The sequence below is a fragment of the Heteronotia binoei genome, chromosome 16 (genome assembly GCF_032191835.1).
Source record: "Heteronotia binoei isolate CCM8104 ecotype False Entrance Well chromosome 16, APGP_CSIRO_Hbin_v1, whole genome shotgun sequence".
Classification (NCBI taxonomy): domain Eukaryota; kingdom Metazoa; phylum Chordata; class Lepidosauria; order Squamata; family Gekkonidae; genus Heteronotia; species Heteronotia binoei.
This window is the reverse complement of record NC_083238.1, coordinates 30,281,165-30,306,704: the sequence shown is the minus strand read 5'-3', so window position 1 is coordinate 30,306,704 and position 25,540 is coordinate 30,281,165. Positions and strand designations below refer to the sequence as shown.

The window sequence follows — 25,540 nt, the reverse complement described above, 5'->3', positions numbered from 1 at the left end:
TTGGTCCTGTAGCAGTGCGATTCTTCCTTAATCTCCTTTTGTCCTCAAGACCAGCTATGCGTGTGTTCTCAAAGGAAGAGACAGCCTGGTGGATGGTGTGCCTCCATGCTTTGCGATCTGAGGCTAGGTCAGACCACTGGTGATGGTTGATGTGACAGGTGCTAAGGGATTTCTTCAAGGAGTCCTTGTACCTCTTCTTTGGTGCCCCTCTATTTCGATGGCCGGTGGAGAGTTCGCCATACAGGGCAATCTTGGGAAGGCGGTGGTTTTCCATCCTAGAAATATGCCCTGCCCAGCGCAGCTGCGTCTTCAACAGCAGTGCCTCGATGCTGGTAACCTCTGCCCGCTTGAGGACTTCAGTGTTGGTCACAAAGTCACTCCAGTGGATGTTGAGGATGGTGCGAAGGCAGCGCTGATGAAAGCGCTCAAGGAGTCGCAGGTGATGACGGTATAGGCACCTCAATTATTATATATTTACTTCATTTATACCCCTCATTTCTCCCCATAAGGGGGCCCAAATAAGTCTTCCATTATTCTGTTCTCCTCCATTTTATCCTCAAAACAACCCCATGACATAGATTAGGCTGAGAGTGCAAGTGGCCCAAAGTCACCCAGAAAGCTTCCACAGCAGAGCAGAGTGTCAAACCTGGGCCTCCCAAGGCCTACTGGGACACACTAATGACAACAATACACTGACTCTCACTAGACAAGGAAGTATCCCTAACTATGTAATCTGACAACAAAAGTCTTAATCAGAGCTGAGTTTTTGCTTTATAATGCAAGAAATTGCAAGTAATTCATTCTGCAGCTATCATCAATGACAGTCAATGCAGCTATCTACAGTCTTCTCATTTACACTAGGTCAGAACTATTATTTTAGCTAGTATTATTAGTGACTTTGTATCTTTTAAATAAATGCTACATTTTTGGCCCTTACCTGATTTGCTTCCATGTGATTCTAACTCAAAGTTTAAGAATCCCACACGACTGAAGGATTTCTTTCAATGGAGGGCAAATTTCTCATCTCCCCCCTTCCACTGCAGCCCCAAATGACCCCCTCCCCCGGAAGGCTGCTTCTGGGGACAGGCGATCCCCCCTAGAACAGCATAGGAGGGTCAGAGGTCTGCAGTGCGAAGAGGGGAATCCATGAAATGTTCGGCCCCTAGAAATATTAGGCCCTGACCTGGATAGCACAAGCTAGCCTGATCTCACCAGATCTCAGAAGCTAAGCAGAGTTGACCCTGGCTTGTAGTTAGATGAGAGACCTCCAAGGAATACCAGGGTCATGACATGGAGGTATGCAATGGCAACCACTTCTGTCCATCCCTTGCCTTGAAAACCCCTATGGGGTAGAGATTATTTAGCTGTGACCTGATGGCAATATATATTAGGCAGGATCCTACGCTTTGGAAGGAGTGGAGCTGGGAAGACTAGAAAGAACAGAATCAGTATGTGGTGACTGAGATCTAACAACCCGAAGTAGCTACTCCCACTTCACATTCTCAGAGTCCTGTTGTTCTAAAGTTAAAAAGAACACTAACAGGTGACAGAGGCTAAGGTGGTGTGCATTTCAATCCAGCAAACCAAAGAGATAAATTATCAGTCATCTCATAATGAAGATGGTAAATTCATCTCTTACCAACACACATTCACAGTAGCTCTGTTGTTTGCAGCAAGGTCCTTTCAAGCACACAAAAGTGCCACAAATTAGACAGACAGCTGGATCTTTGGGGACCTTAGTACAGACAGAACAACTCTTTCTGTGATAGTACTGGAAAATAGTATTGTAATTTTCAGGCAATTGTAGAAGGCGTGGTAAGTCCCATTTGGATTCCTGCAAAGATAAAATCTGAAAAAAAAGAAACATACATTGTAAGTCTCCAGAGTATAAGAGTTAAATGAGTTTTATGAGGGCAGTCTTAAAGGTGCTGATTTTCTACGTATGTTTCATCTCATGTTCATCCTAAAGTAAGCATCCACCTGTTAGCTTCATAACAAAAAGATCACTAATACTTTCCCTCATAACACAAGGAGACCATGTGGTCTATTCTGTTCTAAAAAAATTAAAGCCATATGCAACTGACTATCAGTGGGTTGCTAATTCAAGTATCAAGCAGTCCAAGTTTAATGTTTTCCACTGTAGACAGGCAAAGGTACTGTTAGCATCACCGGAACTTCATCTAGGGTTAGCAAATTCATCTGCAGTTTAATTCAGTTGTCCACCAAATAGACCGGTTACTGAAATGCTGATTATCATACTGGATAAAGCAACCGTTAAATGCTGTCCACATGCTGATAACCCAATCAAAAGATGACCAGTTTGCTAATAGCGTCTATTTCATATTGCCAGGATGGTGTATTGCAAGGGTGTCAAACACCCGGCTCGCAGGACGAATCTGGCCCGCCCAAGGCTTTGATCAGGCTGCGGGACTCTTTTCTCCCCCCTCCTGTCTTTACCCTTGGAAGCTCACAGGCTCTTATAGCTCCCAGGCTCTTTGAAGCTCCCAGACTGAGACTTTTTCAGTTTCAGCCTGGGAGCTTCAAAGGCTCTTTGAAGCTTGCAGGCTGAGTCCCAGGCTCTCCCTGCCTTTCTTTGCTGGCTGCTGCAAGGAAAATGTGGGGTGGATTTTAAGATCCATTCCACATTTTCCTTGCAGCTTTGTCTGTACTCTGCAATGGCTTCAAATGGAGTGGAAATGGTTACATTTTCAGCTTTCCTATAGCTAGCTAAAACTCATGCTTCCTGGAGTTGTGTCCTTGCAAACAAGGGCTGATGCTTTCAGCCAGCTTTTCTCTCCTGAATAGACCTAACCTAGTGAGTACTCTAATGTGGAAACGCACAGCCAAAAGGGGATATTATACTGGAAAGGCTTTGCCAATCTGAGTAGACTGGTGGGGAGAAGTTTACGTCATTTCATTGTTTCCACAGAGTCAGAGCCTTGTGCTTTTTCTTGATATATTTTTTTAAAAATTGCATTGCCAAATTCCACTAGTCCCCCACCTTTCCAACTTAAACCACTGGAAGAGTTTTAAGCATGTTTGTATTTAAGTTTTTAAAAATATCTTTAATTGGGTTTGTCTGTGCCCACTATAAAGTTTATATCTCCACTACCTGGCATATTTTATGACACTCATGGCCCGCCCCCACAAAGTCCCATTTGTGTCAGATCCGGCCCTCCTAACAAATGAGTTTGACACTCCTGGTGTAGTGGTTAAGAGCAGTGTACTCTAATCTGAAGAGCCAGGTTTGATTCCCTACTGAAGCCTGCTGGGTGACCTTGGGCCAGTCAGTTTCTCTAACGGCGCTCCGTTAACAGCGTCGGGTAGGGTTAAGAGCCTGGGGGTGCTGTTGGAGCCTTCATTGACGATGGAGGCTCAGATAGCAGCCACTGCCAAGTCCGCTTTTTTTCATCTTAGGCGGGCGAGGCAGTTGGCCCCCTTCCTGGAACGTGACGACCTGGCAACAGTGATTCATGCTACGGTCACCTCGAGGCTGGACTACTGTAATGCCCTCTACATGGGGCTACCCTTGTGCCGGACCCGGAAGCTGCAGTTGGTGCAGAACGCTGCTGCCCGGCTGTTATTAGGGCTCCCGAGACGGGAGCACATTCGGCCGGGGCTCCAGGGTCTGCACTGGCTGCCAGTAATATTCCGAGTCCGGTACAAGGTGTTGGTCATTACCTTTAAAGCCCTATATGGCCTAGGACCTGCCTACCTTAGGGACCGCCTCTCCCCACACGTTCCCCAGAGAGTACTACGCTCAGGTTCACAAAACCTGTTGGTAGTCCCCGGGCCAAAGGAGGCCCGTCTAAAATCCACCAGGGACCGGGCCTTCTCAATAACGGCACCTTATTGGTGGAACCAGCTGCCGGAAGAGGTGCGGGCCCTGCGGGATCTAGGGCAATTCCGCAGGGCCTGTAAGACAGTCCTCTTCCGGCAGGCCTATGACATTAACTGACAATGAAAATATCTTGGATGGAACAAAATGTATCTATTGGCCGCCGGTTTTATTTTATCTTGTTTTTATTAATTTATGGTTTAATTGTATTTTTAAATGTTTTAAACTGAAGTTGTTTGAATTATTATGTTGTGAGCCGCCCTGAGACACTTAGGTGGGAAGGGCGGGGTATAAATCTTAATATAAATAAATAAATAAGCCCCACCTGTCTCACAAGGTGACAGTCCTGGGAAGATGAAAGGAGCTCAGTTTCTAAGCTGCTTTGAGACTCTTTAAGGTAGAGAAAATAGACCATTGCCTGTGCATCTGAAGAAGGGTTTATCTCATGAAGGCAGCTTTGACTCGAAAACTTATACCCTGAAAATCTGGTTGGTCTCCAAGACGCTACTGGAATCAAATCTATCTGTTCTACTGCAGACCAACATAGCTGTTCTCTGAAACTGTCTGTATACCTGGCTTTGCTATGATGTGTATGCAGGGCATTTTTTGTAGCAGGAGCTCCTTTGCATATTAGGCCACACACCCCTGATGTAGCCAATCCTCCAAGAGCTTATAGGGCTCGTCATACAGGGTATACTGTAAGCTCCAGGAGGATTGGCTACATCAGGGGTGTGTGACCTAATATGCAAAGGAGCTCCTGCTACAAAAAAAGCCCTGCGTGTATTTTTATAACATGCTTTAACAGGGCTAAATTTGAACAAACCATCAAGAGTGAATGGTACTTTGCAAGCCAAATATATTATTCTGTTGTTCTGTTTTACATTAAGAGGTGGCAAAATTCTTTACCTACCTTTACTTGTTTTGGATGTTTCTCAGCAAATGAAACCAGCTCTGAGCACCACTGGGATATTATGTCAAAGGCTGGCACAGGCCAATCCAGACATGAGGCACTGGAAAACTGATGCGAGGACTGAAAAGATGACGGCAACAGGCCCAGGCAGTTGGCAAGAACCGTGAACTCCTCATCTTCCTTTTAAGATATAAGCGGAGAAAGTCAAACACATCACATTCCACAAAAATGGAAGCCAAACCAAAACATGATATGAGCAGGGCTTTTTTTGTAGCAGGAACTCCTTTGCATGTTAAGCCATACCCCTCTGATGTAGCCAATCCTCCAAGAGCTTACAGGGCTCTTAATACAGGGCCTACTGTAAGCTCCAGAAGGATTAGGTATGTGGCCTAATATGCACAGGAGTTTCTTCTACAAAAAGCCTTGAATACAGGTCAATGATCCATGATGCATCATTGGGAAGACCCACACTGGCATCTGGAATGTGTGAATACTTGCCTATTATGCAGATTTGTACAGCATGCAAAGATATGATATCTCATAAAACCCCACCAACTTTAAAGCAGATACCTTTGGTTTTATATTTATTTGCAATATATATGAATATTCTTTTCTTACGACAGATTAAGGCCTTGGCTTCCCATCGTACCTGACAGCTGGGTAACTCTCCTCCAAACAGATGGTGCTGAAGAAGGCTAGTTATCCTGAGGAAAGGCAGGCAGAACTGCTGCAAATAAGTCTCTATGGAGTGTGGACACCAAGTACTATTGCTATCCTGAAATGTTGATAAAAAAAAAATTAAATCCTGACTAGTATAGCTTCTCTCTTGCATATACGGAATTTCCTATAATATTGCTATTAGCAAAGAATTAAAAAATCAGATTTATCAGATATTTAATTAGCTGTCACTGTAATCTGTGCTTTATACACTGTTGCCCTTACCATAGATAGATCTTCAGCCTCCTCTTGATCATACACCTTCCCTTTGGAGAGTTCGCTAATCGCATGACTCAGCAATGCTTCATGAGATGTTTTTGCATTGGACATATTCTGTTATAAAGAGAAAGTTCACAGTATCAGCATCATCTTGGGCAGAGATCATTTTGTAGAAGAAGAGGTGCTGGAGCTCATTAGCACAACCTATTTGCATAACTCATTTGCATCACTGGAAGGTGTACTAAATTATATCTGGTTTAACGATTTATTATGTTTCAATCAAAGGAAAGTTCAGGTATACATTAAGATAAACATAATTTTCATGCATTGGTTTGAGGTACAATTTCTCTATCCAGCTTTATCTATCTATCACACTTTCATTTTATAGTTTGCAACCCATTTATAAAATGGTTGCCATAATTCTTGTTAGTCTTGTTTACTCTCTTCCCATGTACTAAATTATATCAACTCAGTATCTGTGTTAAAATACTTCTTGAATTATAATTGTCATAATAAAACCTTGCTCCCATCATATTTTTAAAATTACTTTCTCCTATGTGGTCACAGTAGCGTAATTAAGATTTCCATCTGTCTGCTTTATATGTTTTGGTTATTTTCCCATTTTTTGTGAGGAAAAATATTAGAAAGTTTGTCAAATCTTAGAGTTCAGCAAAATTCTCACAGGGGGGTTGAACAATGGAGCCCAGAAGCAAGTATTTTTTTTTGGGGGGGGAGGGGGATAAGAAACAAAGAGCACGATAAAATTTGGAGGTTCCAGAGCTCCACCCCTGTGAGCTCCTGCCCAAAATGAGGTTTGGTCTTGTGGCTACAGAAGCTCCACTGACGCGTGGAACTCTCTGCTAATAATAAGGATTTCTCCATTCTCTTCAGTGGAGGATGACAATTTTTTTGCACACATGGCTCTGTATCCCACAGCAAAATTAATGGAGTGTTCTATGTTTGCATTCCCAGAGTTCACAAACAGGCATAAGGGGAGAGGGGGGGAAGCCAAAAATTCCACAAGCCTTCAGGTGACCCTAAAGGAGATTTCTGGATTTCAGCCATTGTAACTACTGCTCTTATTTATAAGGCATTATATTGAGATGCCACAGGGGGAAACAGTTATGTAGTGTCCTGCAAATACTTTAAGATTACTTTAAATATCTTTTTGACTAGATTTCTTTGTACATGCACGCAAAAGCCATCTCTCAACTATGCCATATTTTCATGAGAAAATATGTATTTTTCATTACAGACAGCAGTTGGGCCCTTCTAAATATATGTTCAGATAAAACCTGACCTACTATTTGTATTTTATTAAGGGGGAAAATAAGCTATATTTATCAAATTGACCGTGAAAGAATATACAGCAAGAAGTGCTTGCAATCTGCTTCAATGTTATGGTCTCCAATATATAAGAGCGTCTATCAACTGACATGTCATTTATAGCAACAAACTGGATATAATATAGAATCCATGTGTTTTGAAATCAGGTTTCACAACATTCTGACAGCAGAATTCCTGCAGTGACCATAGTATAACTAAATGTTGCGACAGTCAGCATAGTGGGAACACGTATAATGTTGAAGGCCTTATGGACACACCACCGATTTTTATTACCCAACAAATTTGGGTCCTGCAAAGGGTAGGGAACAAAGATGGGATAAGCAATTAGAAAATGTGTGCAACCAGGCTAATATCTGGGTTAGATTAATGTCTTCCTACTCACTTAGCTTTGAACCTCAGCAGCCTCCCACAGGAGCTCAATTTCCTTAACTGGTGATGTTTGGAGAGAGATAAGCAAGAAGCGCTAAGTATGAGTGGTACAATGGCAGGACTAGGGCGTTTTCTTTTCTTTCTTGCCATGCTAATATAATCTCCCCTGTCAGGATACCATCAGCTATCAGGACTTCTGCCCATTTTGAATGTAAACATTAATTACTCCAAACCATGGGATTGTTCTGTTTGTGCTGCAAAGTGGTCAGAACCTTATAAAGTTTACAGCAACTTGTATTGGCAAGGGCCAGGACATTAAGATCTACAGATGTGTGCCTCATGTTACACATAATGCAGTCTTGAACTCTCCCTTCAGCGTAACGTAAACTGTTAGGGATTCAAATAGGCCAATTTCCCCTCCCCTCACTCTATTCTCCATTCCTCTCTGCTTTGAGACAGAATGTTATCATAATTGATGGATAACTTATGATAACATTCTGTGCCCCATCATGCAGCATGCTCAGTACAAAGTCATTTTTTTCCTGTTCATCTGAGAGTTCTTCTCAAGTACCTAGAAATGTCTCCTTGCTCTATGAGTGGTTCCATTTTGCTGCCATACTGAAAAGAACTCAACTATGAAATTCAGAATTAGAGGGAAATGGCTGGGGGGCCAGCAAAGGAGGCAGGAGAAAGGGATGCAAATCACCCCTCCTCTCCTGGATTTTATAAGTTGTGAGGGACTGGACAAGCCATCCCCTTCTGCATTATTTCTGCCTGCCTCTCAACTGCATTCAGTGCTCCATGCCTCCCTGAAATTATCTGGGTTTTTAATTTTTGTGTGATTTACAAAATCTAAAACTGTTGTACCCATCTGGGGAGCCCCCCTAAGTATGCAGAAACCCCCCCTTTATCAATTTGCACCTTTGTGACTGACACAAATCACTACCACCACCGCCTTTGCTGAAGATGAACTACAATTTGAAAATTAGAACTGACTCTTCCGTTTCATGTTGGAGGAAATAAAGAAGAAAACCATTTCTGAACATTAACTGAAAGTATGACCTAACACAGGAAGAAAAGTCTGCAAAATGGAGAGAGATCTGAGGAACTTCAGAAAAGATTGCTCAGAAGACAAAAGGTTGTGCAGTAAGGAGTTGTTATAAAGTGACTATGTTCCAACAAGGAGATGGTACTATCTCAAACATAAGACTGTTCTTTAAGATAGATCTGGGCTACAACACAGAACAGAGTTAAATACATTTAAGACCCAATGAAAACACAGTGACTTCAGTTTGCATAAGGGGCAGAACTGCAGATTTAGCTATCTGTCCACAGATCACCACACGCGCACAAACCTTTTTCAAAGCTCCTGAGTTCATCCAAGCTGTCCTGTCATCAGTGCTGCCTTTAACAGAAAGTGCAACGAGGGCTTGTATATACAATAATGTGAAAAGCACCTTTATGATACAGGTAAAGTGTTCTGTAAAAGGAGAAAAATAGACACTGTCATTTGGGCATTTCAAATTAATTCTCACATTTTACAGCCCAATTATACATCCTATAAATTTGCAAATAAAATTTTTTCCAACTGGGTAATCCATATGCACCCAGTTGCATTTTTAATGTATTGTTTTATGATTTGCATGTCAAGACAGCCATACCTGCAAGACAGAGGTGTTATATTTGCAACTGCTATTTTAAAACAGCAATTTAAAGCTGCTATAAATGACAGTCTTTTGTTTTCAATTTGTGACATTATGGCTTTGTTTTTGTTGATATCTTTTATATTTTAGACGAGGAGTATAAATAAAAACACAGACGAATATATAAAAATGATAATTTTTGCACCATCTGGACAATTGAATATGTCTCGAAAACAGGACCAGAATAATGAGAGGGTGATAAAATGAGAAAAAGCCTTCCGTCACAAAACAGTACAAGAAATTCACCTCTTTTGCAAACCAATGATATTATCCATTTTGAGGTTTAATTATAGCACTGGCTGTGTGCCCAACTAGAGATGTAGGCCTTGGAACACACCTTGTGAGGGGTTGTTTACTATATCATCTGTACCCCAAATCACTCTTGTTACTCAGGGGGGAGGAAGAGATTGGATTTATACCCTGCTCTTCACTACCTGCCATGTCATTTATAGCAACAAACTGGATATAATGTAGAATCCATGTGCTTTGAAATCCGAGTGGTTTGCAATCTCCTTTCCCTTCCCCTCCCCACAACAGACACCCTGTGAGGGAGGTGGAGCTGAGAGAGCTCTGATAGAAACTGCTCTTGAGAGCAACAGCTCTGTGAGGACTTGTGACTGTTTCAAGGTCACATCAGCAGGTGCACATGCAGGAGTGGAGAGTCAAACCCGATTCTCCCAGATAAGAATCCAAGCACTTAACCACAACACCAAGCTGGCTTTCAAGTGAGCATAATGCACAACACATGGAATAATTTGGAAGCCAGTATTTGCTCTAGAGGTAAATACGCCTGCAGAAAACTCTGCAGATGTGTTAAGTTCCCCTCAGAAACTCTCAACCTTAACAATGTTCTAAAGCAAGGGTGGCCAAAGGTAGCTCTCCAGATGTTTTTTTTGCCTACAACTCCCATCAGCCCCAGCCAGCATGGTCAGTGGCTGGGGCTGATGGGAGTTGTAGGCAAAAAACTCTGGAGAGCTACCGTTGGCCACCCCTGTTCTAAAAGATTGCCTTCAGAAAGAGACACTTACAAAAACTCGGCATACTCTATCTTGCTGCCTAGTCCCAAATGCCAAGTAAATACCAAGTTACCGTAAATGTCATGTGCTGGAAGGCTACAGCTTCAGTAAAGCAGCCTGCCTGATAAGCAAAGTAAGAAAAAGGAATCACTATTTCAATTACTCTGGAAATGTTCACTGTGCCAATGTTTCATTAAAGCTTTGTCCGCTGAGAGGAAAGGAGACTCCACAACATCAAAACAACTCAGCAGCTAATTTCTCAGGGAATCTGGGTATTTAAGATTCTCCACTGGAAAGTAATTCAATGGGTAAATATAGATCAGCAGTTCAGATAAGACCCCTGGTTTATACACACACAAATGCACCAGGTTTCTATTTTGTGGTCCTCTTAGCTCTTCTGTGTTCCTGCTGATACAAGCTAAAATGACACTAGCCTTCTTTGCCACAGTGGGCCAGTGCTGACTTAATACTGGCTCCCTGCTAACTATAGTTAACTAATTCAGAAATGTTCTAATCACACAGCCTATCCTTTCCCCTGCCTCTATCAAGCTCCCTCCTATAGCATTAGAGGTGTTCAGTTGTTTGATGGACAGAGGGGCAAATGATTATACATGAATTGTGCATGGAGAAAACTATGTAAACACATGCCCATTCTGCTTGTGTTTTACATCAACCTGTTCAACAAACTATCTTCAGCACTGTGATAACTCTTTAAATCATGGTAGCTGGTAAGCACAATCCACAGAATACTTACACCCTCTTACCACTTTCAAGAAGAAGAAGAAGATGATGATATTGGATTTATATCCCGCCCTCCACTCCGAAGAGTCTCAGAGCGGCTCACAATCTCCTTTATCTTCCTCCCCCACAACAGACACCCTGTGAGGTGGGTGGGGCTGGAGAGGGCTCTCACAGCAGCTGCACTTTCAAGGACAACCTCTGCCAAAGCTATGGCTGACCCAAGGCCATGCTAGCAGGTGCAAGTGGAGGAGTGGGGACTCAAACCCGGTTCTCCCAGATAAGAGTCCACACACTTAACCACTACACCAAACTGGCTCTCCTTTCAAATTGTCCACTGACAAAACTGATGGGGAGGGGGGGAGGCCTGCCTAAAATGTTCTAGCATAGAACCTCTCTACAATGACTGGCTTGATTTATGGTATTCTCTCCTCTGAGGTGGGCTCAGATCAATTTTCCACTCAGAATGAAGAATCTGAACAATGTAATGGCATTTATTTTGCCTTAATCATTGCTGGATTGAAAAAGATAACTAAGACCATTCAATAGTTAATCAGACAGTTAATACAATTCCCAAGGCCACGCTTGAAGGGCAAGAAACGCCATTTGGATACTGCTTATTAAGTGCTAATTTTCTCTCAGAATACCATGCAGACATAATTTAAAGCAAAAAAGAGTTTAGTGCAAATGACAAGCTGCCAGATTACTTATTCCAGAACAAGAAAGAAAGAAAGAAAATTATAGAAGTACTCTAGAAATATTAATCAAATGCCTCACAGATCTGGAAATAGAACCCTATTTCACCTGACTGACATCTTTACAGTTAAGTGTGAGCATGGACATATCATGTCACTCTTTAGGTGCAAATAATGTAGAAATGTCCTCTGTTTCAGTGCAGAGATCTTCCTTTTTTATGATGCTGCTTTATTAAATACCCAAGTGAAGTGTTATGTGAGAATAAGCACCGGTGTAGTAACTAAAATCCTCTCAACCAAACCAAACAGCTACATAAATGCACACATATAAAACAGAACTTGTATCACTAATTATCACGTCACCCCATATGAGATCTAACTAAACAGCGTTTCATTTAATTCCTTTTAAAGTTTTCAGCAGTTTGTTATCCAGTTGCCTCCATGCTGGCAAGTCAGTTTCCCTAGCCCCATAGTTTCTGCTGCACAATGGCTCTTGGGATTTCTAGGTCATAATACTGTCATGAATATAGTTTCAAAGTGTAGCCATGTTGGTTAGCAGCAGAAGAGCTAGATTTGAAAACAGTAGCACCTTAGAGACTAACAAGAAGGGAGCTTTGACACCCGAAAGCTTATGCCCCTGAAAATCTTGTTGGGAGTCTAAGGTGCTGTTGGACTCAAATCTAGCCATGAATACGGACACCACAATAGGCAGAATTCCACGCTATCAGTAGTCCTTTCCACTTTTGACCAGCCAAGCAGCTAAAAACTCTCCTCTATTGTACCCCACCCTCACCAGCTTGTTCACTAACCAGCTCTGATTTTTTTTAAAAATCCATTTAGCTATCATGGTTAGTAGACCGTTGACAGTTCATGCTGTGCAGTAGGGGTAGGCCAAAGCCAGAAAAATGGAGGTTCAGGGTTTTCACTAACCCTGAACTTCCACAAACTGTTCCATTACACAAATTGGTTTGTGGGCAGTAAATGAACTCCAAAGGCATTTAAATACTATCAGAGCCCACTGCCTCCCATGGTTCTACCCCGAGTGAGCTCCAAATTTTTGGTTCGTGGTTCGGTTCATGCACATCTCGACTGTGCAGTAATGATTAAAAACTTTTCTTTGAAAGGCTTTACCACCCACACCCCAATAAACTATGATTAATATTTACGGCATTTTCTGGTGCCCAAATCATTGTGTATGGCTTACATCCTCAGATGTTCTCGCTTCTCGTGGATAGAATAAGACAGAATGACCTGTGCACTGCTAGTAATCTTCAGAACTAAACAGGACTACAACCTTTGCTTGTTCACACCAACATGTTATTCTAGACACAGTAGTGATTCAAAGTAATTTCATACTCCTCCATTTGACTATGGAATTTAAGAAGAAGATGATATTGGATTTATGTCTCGCCCTCCACTCCGAAGAGTCTCAGAGCGGCTCACAATCTCCTTTACCTTTCTCCCCCACAACAGACACCCTGTGAGGTGGGTGGGGCTGGAGAGGGCTCTCACAGCAGCTGCCCTTTCAAGGACAACCTCTGCCAGAGCTATGGCTGACCCAAGGCCATTCCAGCAGGTGCAGGTGGAGGAGTGGGGACTCAAACCCGGTTCTCCCAGATAAGAGTCCGCACACTTAACCACTACACCAAACTGGCTCTCCAGTAGAATTCACCAAACCAGTGGATGACAAAATTCAGTAAAATAGCTAAGCAATTCTCCCCCATTTTCTATATGACCCAGAGAAAATTTAAGGATATATTCAAATCATGATATTTCTCCCAATTTTAGACACGGTTCTGGTTGAATACCCACGCTAATTGACCTCTTAAGGCTTTTATTCACCTTAACAGGAATTATCTTCATGCATCAAGGGGACAAAGGGCTCCTTACATAGCTGATTATGCCTTTTAATGGAACATGCCAATGTCAAAAAAATCACAGCTGGAGTCAGCGATATGGCAATTTAAATGTCTGCATTTCCTATAAATAACACTTTTTACTGCCTGACCATTCAGAATATAGAACCTTTTGGTAAAAAGAATCATGGCAGCGTTTTAAAATCACGAAGTTAAAAGCTTCAAATCAAACGGCCAGTGATAAAAATCAACTCTTCAAAAACATCTTGGGATAACAGTAACGTATTTAAATTCATATATGCAGCCCATTACAGAAACTGTATTACAGCAATTATCTTTGTTGTAGTATTAGAATTGCTAAAGTTCAAGCCTTTAAATTAAAATGAATTATTCTTTCACCCTTAGGCGTTCACAGTTCAATGAGAAATGTGGAGCATTTCCACTAAAGCAAAGAGGATGAAGAGCCAGCCCCCCACAATTCAAGGAATTTAATAGTTATTCTTGGATCTGGTGGTTTTTACTGTACTATTGTCTGATAAAAGTAAAAAGATAGGAGTCACAGATAAGCCTGTCAAACCACAACAAAAAAATATTTTCTTCCATGCCAACTTCCAGAAAAAAGCAAAGTCATTATTTGAGCATGTGCACTAGACAAAGGTCTGATTTGGTGCCTTTATAAAGCCACCTTGGAGAGAAGACATACACACTGCCTGCTTCATTATTTATGGATTTGCATTAACATACCTTTGTGCAATGGCTGTGGCATGGTCAAAATCTGGATAAGCAAAAGAGATAATACATCTCTGTAAAGCACTGGAACCTCTGGTTGATCTTCACCACACATCCTGAAAAATTAGGGAAAAATTAGGAAAATCAGTGCAGTATCATTTAATTGTAAGAGTGCTAGATGACAGACGGCAGCTGCATTTGAAGTCCAAAATTTCTAGAAAAAGATATTGTCTCAACTATCACTGTCAAAGAAGCAGGCCACTGTCTGGTTTAATGGCTTGCCTCTTCAGCAGAGCTGTTGTGGCAAAAAAAATTCAGTGGAAGGTGCATGGACATAAATATACATACAAACATTAAAAATTACCCTATGCGAACAAAAAACAACAACAACTGTTATTATTCAGTCACTGTAGTCTTCCTGTTCTACTGTAAGAGGCAGATCTGTTTCAGATACATTTCAATAAGCTGCTAAACTTAAAATTAAGAACCATTTTTAAATTACCATAGAATCATAGAGTTGGAAGGGGCCATATAGGCCATCTAGTCCAACGCCCTGCTCAATGCAGGATCAGATATTTAAGGATTGCCAGTAAGGGGAGTTCACCACCTCCCTTGGTAGCTGATTCTACTGTCTAAGAACTCTTATTGTAAAAAAGTTTTTTCCTAATATCCAGTCAATACCTTCCCACCCTCAATTTAAACACATTATTTTATTATTTATTTTATTTTATTTATATCCCGCCCTCCGTGCCAAAGGAGGCTCAGGGCGGCTCACAACAACAAAATAAAAACAATCAATTTAAAAATAGCATGACATTAATATAACAATTTAAAAATCAATAATTAAAACAATCTGCTGCTGATATCATTTGTAGTTGTTTCGCTTCCGATGGCTTCAGTATTCTTACATTTGCTTCCACTATACAATAACTCTAGATCAGTTAAAGGCTAGCCGGAAGTGTGGTTTTACAGGCCTTGCGGAACTGGGCGAGGTCCCGCAAGGCCCTCACATTCTCTGGTATTATGAGTCCTCTCCTCTGCTGCCAACAGGAACAGCTTCCTTAAAGAGAGTAATCATGTACTTAAATACTTAAGTACATGATTACTTAATCAAATACTTAGAGAGTAATCATGTCCCCCCTCTACCTTCTCTTCTCCAGACTGAAGATTCCCAAGTCCCTCCGCCTTTCCTCATAGGGCTTGGTCTCCAGGCCCCTGATCATGCTTGTCATTCTAATAATAATAATAAAATTTTATTTATTCCCTGCCCTCCCCGCCAAAGCAGGCTCAGGGCGGCTCCTCTGCACCTGCTCCATTCTGTCCACATCTTTCTTGAAGTGAGGCCTCTAGAACGGCACACAATACTCCAGGTGTGGCTTGACCAATGCAGTGCACAGCAGAACTATGACATCTTGTGATCTGGATATTATGCCTCTGTTGATGCACCCCGAGATGGCATTTGCATTTTTTGTCACTGCATCACATTTAATTTATGCTCATATTTAATTTATGGTCCACCCATACCCCAAGATCATGTTCACACTTACTGCCACCATCCACCAGTATGTGTGCTTCCCATTTTTGTTACCAAGTTGTAGAACTTGGCACTTATCCTGGTTAAATTGCATCTTGTTCACTTCCGCCCACTTTTCCATGTATGTTCATATCTCGTTGAATTCTAACTATCTTCTGGTATGTTTGCTGCTCTTCCCTATTTGGTGACATCTGCAAATTTAATGAGTAGCCCCTCCACACTCTCATCCAGATCATTGATAAAAATATTGAAAAGTATCGGGCCCAAAACTGAGCCCTGTGGCACCCCACTGGACACCTCCCTCCATTCAAATGAAATGTCATTGATAACCACTCTTTGAGTGTAGTTCTCCAACCAGTTCCCTATCCACCTAACTATCCTAGAGTCCAGTCCATAGTCCTCTAGATTAGGGATCCCCAACCCCAGGGTCATGGACCGGTCCCGGTCCGTGGCCTATTAGCAACCAGGCCGTGAGTTGTATAATTATTTCATTATATATTACAATGTAGTAATAATAAGAATAAGAATAAGACAACACTGGATTTATATCCTGCCCTCCACTCCAAATCTCAGAGTCTCAAAGTGACTCACAATCTCCTTTATCTTCTCTCCCCACAACAGACACCCTGTGAGGTGGGTGGGGCTGAGAGAGCTCTCCCAGAAGCTGCCCTTTCAAGGACAACTTTGTGAGATCTATGGGTGACCCAAGGCCATTCCAGCAGCTGCAAGTGGAGGAGTGGGGAATCAAACCCGGTTCTCCCAGATAAGAATCCCCGCACTTAACCACAACACCAAATTAATAGAAATAAAGTGCACAATCATCCCAAAACCACCACCACCACCCTGGCCCATGGAAAAATTGTCTTCCGCAAAACCAGTCCCTGGTGCCAAAAAGGTTGAGGACTGCGCTCTACCCGTCAGGACATCATGGTGAACCCTATCAAAAGCTTTACTGAAATCCAGGTAAAAACATCAACAGCATTCCCTTGATCCAGGAAGCTCGTCACTCGATCAAAGAAGGAAATGAGGTTGGTCTGGCAGGACCTATTGGGGACAAATCCATGCTGACTCCCCTGGATCACCAAGTTGTCCTTTAGGTGCTCATAGATTGATCCCTTTAAAATCTGCTCCAGTATTTTCCCTGGGACAGAGATCAGACTGATTGGCCTGTAGTTTCCTGAGTCATCCCTTCTCCCTTTTTTAAAGACTGGGATGACATTCACCCTCCTCCAGTCATCCAACTTGTCTTCTGCCCTCCAAGGTGTCTAGAAGATGATTGACAAAGGCTCTGCAAGCTCTCTAAAAAGTTATTTGAGCACTCTTGGGTGCATACCATCTGGCCTAGGGGATTTGTACTTATTCTATGCAGCCAGGTGCTTCTCAACTACTGCTCAATCCATGTCAACCAGTAGCCCAGACTGCTGTGCCTTGTCTACTACCATCTCTAGATGAGCCTGTATTCTTCTTCACAGGAAAAAAAAATTGAGGCAAAATTGGCATGAAGCCTTTCTGCTTTTTCTCTGTTCTCCGTCAGAGTTTCTCCATTACCCAACAGTGGGCCTCTTTTATCTTGTGTTTGCTCCTTACATATCTGAAGAAGGTTTTCTTGTTGTAATGAGCCTCCCTGGCCAGCTTGAACTCTGAGCTTTGGCATCTCTGATGGCTGACCCACAGTGCCTAGCAACCCGCAGATACACTTCTTTAGACGTTTATACCTGCCTCCATTTCTTGAACTTTCCCTTTTTCTCCCTTAGCACATCTCAGAGTTTTCTGAGGCTTTCTGGATCCCCTTCCATGTCAGCTTTCTGGATTCCCTTCCATGATTTCTTTTTGTTGGAATAGTGATGGCTTGAGCTTGCAAGACCTCTTGTTTTAGGAGAACCCACTCCTCACTTGCTCCTATCCCTTCCAGCAGTCTTGCCCATGGACTGATTCTCATCATGTCTCTGAGTTTATTAAAGTCTGCCTTACTGAAATCTAACATACACGTGTGACTATGAACTTTCTTTGTCCCCCAGAGCAAAAGGAATTCTAGCAGGATATGGTCACTTCCCCCTAAAGTCCCCACCACCCTCACCCCATTCAATATCTCTTGCCTGTTGGTCAATATTAAGTCAAGTGTGGCTGAGCCCCTCGTAGCTTCCTCCACCATTTGATGAAGGAAGTTGTCAGCCAGACAGGTCAGGACTGTGGACATTTTGCAGAGTTTATCTCCCAGCACACATCAGGCAAACTGAAGTCAACCATAACTACCAGTTCATGCTGTTTGGATACCCTGTCAAGCTCTTCAAGGAAGACAGCATCCACCTCCTCATCTCGGTCAGGAGGTCTATAGCAGACTCAAACTACAATACTTTTTGTCCTTCTCCCCTTATCCTCACCCAGACACTTTCCACTGAACTGTTGCCCTCCTCCAGCATTTCCTGACAAACAAACCCTCTCCTCACATACGACACACTCTGCCTACTGTTTCATTTTTTTCTTGAACTCATGTCCGGCCACTACTACATTTCAGTCATGGGAATCATCCCACCAAATGTCTGTAATGCCTATTAAAATTATATCCCTCTGTCTCCATTAAAAGATCAAGCATAAAGCCCTCTTGAATCTCTCCAGGTTTCTGCCAAACACATCTTTCCTGGACTCTGACAGGTGAAGTTCATCTCATGCTAGTAGGTTATCATCCAGAAAAGCTAGTCACAGAACCCAAATCACTCCTGCTGGCTCCACCAATGCAGCCAGTGGTTCACCTCCATTATCATCTGCTCCCATTGCATTCCCCTTCCTACAACAGGAGGGACTGAAGAGAACACCACCTGCACCCCCATTCCTTTCAGCTACCTCTCAAGAGCCTCACAGTCAGACTTAATACTTTTGATGGTGTTCACAGCTGCATTGTGATGGACCATCACAAATGGGTAGTTGCTCTGTGGATTTGATGAGTTTTGGGATCCTGTCTGTAATAGCTTTAATTTTCGCCTCTGGCAAGCAACATACCTCTTGGGCCAGGGGGTCAGGCTTGGATACATGACATTCCATACCCCTTGGCAGAGAGTCATCTATGACCAACACCTTCCTTTTCATGCCATCAGCTTCCAAACAGGAAAAAAACCCAGGATGCTCCATGTTTAAAGTTTGTATTCCAATAATTATTTTTTTTCTTCTCTACTGAAACAATGCAATTCAAGTCAAACACCAGCTTCTCACATTATCAATTATAAATTTTAGCTTGCAAAATACAGGAGGGTGTCTAGCAACATTATAAAAATGTGGAACAAGTGAACCATTTGCTTACATTTACCCATTTTGCAAGGACTGTCGAAGTAAATTTATACAAAATGCCAGAGTTTAGATAAGCTTCTTTAGTTTATGTCAAGCACCAGAGCACATTAAGTAAATGTTTTAAAACTGCTCTGTCATTTACTAAAAGCTTAGCAACTTCATCATCGTGACACCAAAATTGTATTTATAAAGTCTGTACAGAGCCCAAAAATGATCCATCCAGCTAATCCCCTGGCAAGTATGAGGGAGGCTGATAACTGTGACTCCCCAAAACATGGTGCCACAGCAGCAGTTAATAAAAAGCAAATTAATGTAACTTCTGCTGGTGACAAAGCAGAATGGTTGTAAAATGAATCAATATGTGCCATGTCTCCACGAAGAGTCTGTTGCTGAACACCAAACTTTACTCTGCAATACTGACAAACCTGACAAATTAGTCACCCGTTTGTTCTGTTTGGTTTTGTTTTATTCCAGAGCTGCCTGAGCCCTTCACTGGTTAAACTAGCATTTCTTGAAAATATTAAAAATTATCAGCTAGCAGCTCTGTTTACATATAAAACGCTTCTTGTAATGTCCACATGTATACAAATAGATCCAAGCAAGAGTAAGACCATCCATATGGCTTCTACCTGTGAAAAATACCCACTCTTCTCTTCTCCATCTGATCTGAGAGCCTACCAGTAACTTGCATTGGAGGAGGAGGAGGAAGAGGGGAAGAGGAGGAAGAAGAGATTGAATTTATACCCTGCCCTTCACACAAGAATCTCTGGTCGTTTTCACACTCACCTTAATCAGCAGCGACGACCCTCTTCACCGCGCAGAATCTGCGCGGATTTCGCACTAATTGCTGCGGAGCACCCAGAAGAGCTGGAAAGTCCCGGCGCTTTTGCGGCGCAAACGGAAACTGCCAAAAACCAGTTTCCGTTTGCGCCGCAAAAGCGCCGGGACTTTCCGGCTCTTCTGGGTGCTCCGCGGCAATTAGTGCGAAATCCGCGCAGATCCTTGCGGTGAAGAGGGTCGTCGCTGCTGATTAAGGTGAGTGCGAAAACGACCTCTGAGAGGCTTACAATTTCCTTAACTTCCCCTCCCAGCAACAGACACCCTGTGAGGTAGGTGGGGCTGAGACAATTTTGAGAGAACTGCTCTTGAGAGAACTCTGAGAGAACTGTGGCTGACCCAGTCACCCAGCAGCCGCATGTGGAAGAGTGAGGAATCAAACCTGGTTCTCCAGATCAGAGTCCATCACTCTTAAGCATACACCAAACTGGCTCACTTACACCATCTCCCACTTCAGTGCCAATTTACCTCCACTGCCCCATAAAGCCAAAATTATACATGATTACACTATGTATTGGATTCTACCGAATATATCCTCATACATGAAGGATGCACGGGAGCACCTTGAGAAAGGAATGAAAGGTCTGCCACAATAGAGATGAATCAGTGAAAACCAAGCTTTATTGCTGTTTCTTTTCTTCTGCATCAGACTTCCAATTCCCCTTCTCAAGCTTTTCCTGGGTATCCTATGCCCCAAGATAAGCATTACAGGGTGCATTTCAGGCTGCAGCAGGTGTGTCTGTGAGAAAATCATGCTCCACAAGTAGAATTGTCCACAGATTTCAGTGGGATTCATTCATTGTGTAGATCTCAATATTTGCTCTGATTTTACAGTCACTGTTTTGTAGCTTTCATTATATATTTGATAGACTGTAACATGCTCTGATATTACATAAAAATGGGAGACAGTAAAGGAAGTAAATATAAATATGTGGGGTTTTTAAAAATGCAACATGGGCCCAGATCTGCACCATTCAAAGGTTATTTGGATACCAAGAATTCTTTCAGGGGAGACATACAAATGAAACAGAGAACCATTAAATCACTAAAGCTTCACGCAGGAACGCCTTTCCAAAGAACTGTACTTACTGCAAATTCTTGTCTTCCATCAACTGTGTTAGCTTCTTCCATGGGTTGTAAGCAGAATCAATGCTGTAGAGTCGCATGTGCATAGCCAACACATGAAACAGCTGATCTGAATTGATACATGGAAGAAAACAGCAGGAGAGTCAACAATTTGATCAGACTGAACTAAAATACTTCACCTTTCTTTGCAATAGTTTACTTCAGGTACAAATTATTATGCTTCTCTAAACTGAGGATCAGCCGTAACTGGCATACAGATTAAGATCCAATGCAGTATAATATAGTTGACGGCATGCAGACTGCACCAGGGAGATGTGGGTTTAAATCCTGGATCAACCATGAAATCCGCTGAGCAACCCTGAGCCAGAAACTACTGTCTTGTCAAATGTATTTCACAAGGTTGTAAAAATAAATTGGAGTCATGAACCTCAATACCAACAATGCTTGACGGATCAATGCCCAGTAAGGGTACCCCTTTTACAGAATCACACTTGATCATGAGTCATACTTGCACCTTCTCCAGCACTGTGCATTAACTGGAGAAAGTTCTTTCCTTTATAGAAAAGGTCACCTCAGGAAAGTGATTATGGGTCTTCCGTAATCAAAATCCAGCCTTTCCCCCTTTCTGCACTACGTTTTCACCCTGAATTGAGCCCCGGAACACTTGGAAACATTAGTTCTCTGACATTATGTATGACTGCAAGATAGATTGGGGGATCCCTAACCCAACTGCTGTCTCACACATGATCTAGTTTTGCTCCAAATCTTCTGAAATAAAAGAAGCTTTTTACAGCCCTCCTAAAAGCTAACTGTAAGGGGATCTACTGGACCTTCTGCCAAAGTCCATTTACTGGCAGGAAATTCAAAAAAGACAAAGAAAATGGTTCTTCACACAACATACAACTAATTTATGGAATTGTCACATGCTTTAGTGAAAGCCATTTGCTTGGACAATTTTAAAAGGTGTGATTAGAGAAATTCATGGAAGAAATGTCTATCAACAGCTATTAATCTTAATGACTAAATGGAGCCTCTGGTTTTAGAGGCAACATGTCACTGAATGCCAGCTGATGGGAGGTGGTGGCTATTGCTTTCTTTACAGGGTCTGATCAATGAACAAAGAAGTTTGGAAAAAGAGGGCAGAATAGTCTTGGGAAACCAGGGAAGCATACAAATGTCCCATGATGCTATGGGGAAGCGGGCGGGGGGGGGACCCTGCTTCCCAACAGCACAGAACCTAGGGCAAATAACCCACATGAAAATTTTTAACTGAAATAGCCATAACAAGGGTTAAACTTTTGACTCTGCTATGTGCAAGCCATGCTATCTTTGCGGTACATCATTTTGCATATTACTCTCCTTCCATTACTCTTCTTTCACAAACTTCTTTGCCCATTGATCAGACCTGGTAATAAAAGCAACAGCCAGCAGTTGACATTCAGTGACATGTTGCCTCTAAACCCAGAGATCCCATTTAGCCATCATGGCTAATAGCTATTGAAAAGACATATCTTCCATGCATTTGTCTTAACACCCTTCAAGTGCTGCTAGAAGTGAACTAAGGATGCTTTGGAACACCATGAACCACTTTGCAAAGAGTTATGTTGCAGTGAGCTGGACAAAATACAACTGGATCTTTTATGGTCAAAACAGAATTAGGCTAGCACACGCTGGAATTATAGAAAATTAATTCAAATGAAATAATTCTCTGTCTCTCATACTAAAGCCAGCTTTATAAGCCCCTTCAGTGAAGGTAACATTAGAGAGCAGGGAGCTGTTCCTTTTGGCAGCAGAGGAGAGGACTCGCCATAATGGGTTTAAATTAAGGGCAGGAAGGTACCCGGCTCGATATTAGGAAAAACTTTTTTTTTTACAGTAAAAAGTTGTTCAACAGTGGGATCAGCTACAGAGGGAGGTGGTGAGCTCTCCCTCACTGGCAGTCTTTAAGCAGCGGCTGGACAAACAGTTATTGGGGGTGCTGTAGGCTGATCCTGCATTGAGTGGGGGGGGGGCGGACTAGATGGCACGTACGGCCCCTTCCAACTCCGTGATTCTATGATTCTAACATCGGAGCAGCCTTATGGTTGGGCATCCTCTGCACTATTTTCAATTCTGCCCATATGCCTCTAATAAATTAAATATCCATTAAAAAGGTACACATTTTGAAACAATTTTTTTTCTTCAAAAAGTAATTTAAAAGCAATTTTATTAATTATTCATTGAAACATTTTACCCCAGTTTTCCTGGTAATTCAAGGAGTCTTTTTAAAACAAACAAACAAAAACACCTCATAGTAACAGCTAAAATCCTCTTTGTGAGCTCACTGTCAAAGTTTTCATGTAAGAATGAGTTTGGGTGGTTTTTTTAAAAAACAAAAACAAAACTGAGATCCAAATCCATTATTTATAGCACTTTTGTTATTTATCGCCCTTCAACTGTATTCTTCTTTCCCTATATGTGTTATCATCAAAACATACTCCTAGATTTAAATGTAAATCACCAGAGGAATTAATTCATTTTCCACAAATAGACAATTATTCACAGGCCCCTGGGGGAGGCCAAAGCAGTCTCATGCTGAAGTCAGCTGATTCTCGGAGAGCTGTAATTAGCTCCTGGGGTTTGTCAAATAATTGAAAGGCAGAGATGACATTGGAACGGTTTGCTGTCACCTGTTTTCTGAATCAGATGCAGTGAAGGAAGACAAAACCAGTTTGCACTGCTAATGGCAAGAGATGATAGCAGAAGAATATTTTCAGAGAGCCTGTTGAAAGCATCCTTTGCAGCCTATTAGGGGGGGGGGGAAGTTTCACTTCTTTTATTTGAATTATAATGAAATTATTTGCTTCCTCCCTTGGGTCTCCAGGTTTTTAAATAAATGCGTGTGTGTGTGTGCACACATACAGAACTGAGTTGTGAAAGCAGAGAACCTGAACAATCAGAAGGATTTCTGAATAAGGGTAGAACAAAATTTGAGTCCAGTAGTACTTTAGAGATGAACAAAATTTCCCAGGATATAAACTTCCATAAGTCTAAGCTAACTTTGTCAATTAAAAATTATTTTAATTAAAAATAATTAAAAATAACCCTTATATTCAAGTCAGAAGGTAGGATGAGTGAATAAAGGCAGATTCAGTGTTGGTCTGTATGCTGCCACTTGGTTTCGGAAAGCCTGAAGCCTTTTCCCACTGAAATTGGTTCTTCCACAGGAATTGGTTCTTCCGCCAGAGGCAGACCCACTTCTGTTCTCAGCTCCCCCACTGCCACTGCAGCTCAATTTCAGGGAGTATTTTGGGCTGCAGTAGGAGTGAGAAGTCAAAAAAGTTGTGCTTCGCAAGTGGAAATAATTCCAACTGTGGAAATACTCAACTGGATCCAAGTAGCTGTCTTTATATTCCAAGTCCACATCTACCTGCCAAAGGATTATTAGATGTTTTTCAAAACCACATCTGTGAATACCACACTGGGGAAAGCATCCAACCATTACTTCTTATTAGGGAGGTATCTGTAAAAGTGTTACTGAACCCTTAATTACACTCAGTTTTAATTTAGAATTTCTCCCCCATAGTTATATGTAAGAAAATTGCAGTTAAAAGAAGATGGTGGCATTGGATTTATATTCTGCCCTCAACTCTGAATCTCAGAGCAGCTTACAATCTTCTTTATATTCCTCCCGCACAACACCCTGTGACATAAGTGGGGTTGAGAGGGTTCTCACAGCAGCTGCCCTTTCAAGGACAACCTCTGCAAAAGCTGTGGCTGACCCAAGGCCATTCCAGCAGCTGCAAATGGAGAAGTGGGGAATCAAACCCGGTTCTCCCAGATAAGAGTCCATGCACTTAACCACTACACCAAACTGGCTCTTCTTTAGGCAGACATTTAATGCTAGAAATGCTAGATGTAATCTGGATACCATCCACCACTTCATCACAGTCTTAATTTATTTAAACGATGTTTTCAAAGAACTCTTGCTGCATGTACACTCCCAGAACAGGATACTTGATTTTTAGGGGGAAGGGGTCACTCATACAGAATATTTTGTTTCATAGACAGTTTTTTTTTTTTAAAAAGCAAACTGTTGTATTTCCTAGACCCAGAGAAAGCAATGCTCCTCATACTAAGATTACTTCTGTATTGAGTGTACTTTATCTGGAACAGAATCTGACAGCCATATGGGCTAACTTCAAGGTGAAGTTATTTTTGTATGAAAGAAATTTAAAAGAATTTTTTAAAAATTATTCTCTATAGGAGAACAACATAATTATGTTTTTCTAGAGGAAAAAGAAAAGGCTAACATTGCCCTCTAATGGGAGCTAACAGCAAAGGAGAAAAGAAAACGAGAACTGGGCCTTCAAGGCTGAAATGGCCTTTTAAAAGAAAAAAAGAAGAAAAAAGCACGTGGCAAATCTGCACTGGAACTAGCCTACTAACTCCAGTTGTTTTTTACTGAAGTAAGTCTGCACAGAATGCACAACTGGGCTGCTCAAATCTCACTAAACTTAACTTTCAAAGAAAAAAAAAAGTTAACGTCTAAAAAACAGCTACCAGTGGTTAGCAGTTACACTCTATGAACATCCTCAGTCATTGCTGTCTTTTGTCAAGGTTATCCTGTTTTGGATAAGTAGAAGACTACTGAAAGGAATAAAACTCAGTTTTCTATAATATGC

The 25,540-nt window shown here is 41.9% G+C and overlaps 1 protein-coding gene across 1 annotated transcript in view; it reads right to left on the bottom strand.

Moving 5' to 3' along the window:
* Positions 1-25,540, bottom strand: part of UBR3 (ubiquitin protein ligase E3 component n-recognin 3) — a 146,516-nt gene that overhangs the window by 5,213 nt on the left and 115,763 nt on the right. Inside the window, exons 31-37 of the mRNA XM_060257442.1 lie at positions 20,880-20,985; positions 14,153-14,253; positions 8,756-8,880; positions 5,691-5,798; positions 5,398-5,523; positions 4,749-4,928; positions 1,640-1,849 (exon numbers count right to left, since the gene is read on the bottom strand). Coding sequence (XP_060113425.1) covers positions 1,640-1,849; positions 4,749-4,928; positions 5,398-5,523; positions 5,691-5,798; positions 8,756-8,880; positions 14,153-14,253; positions 20,880-20,985 — 956 coding nt within the window. The remainder of the gene's footprint in view (positions 1-1,639; positions 1,850-4,748; positions 4,929-5,397; positions 5,524-5,690; positions 5,799-8,755; positions 8,881-14,152; positions 14,254-20,879; positions 20,986-25,540) is intronic.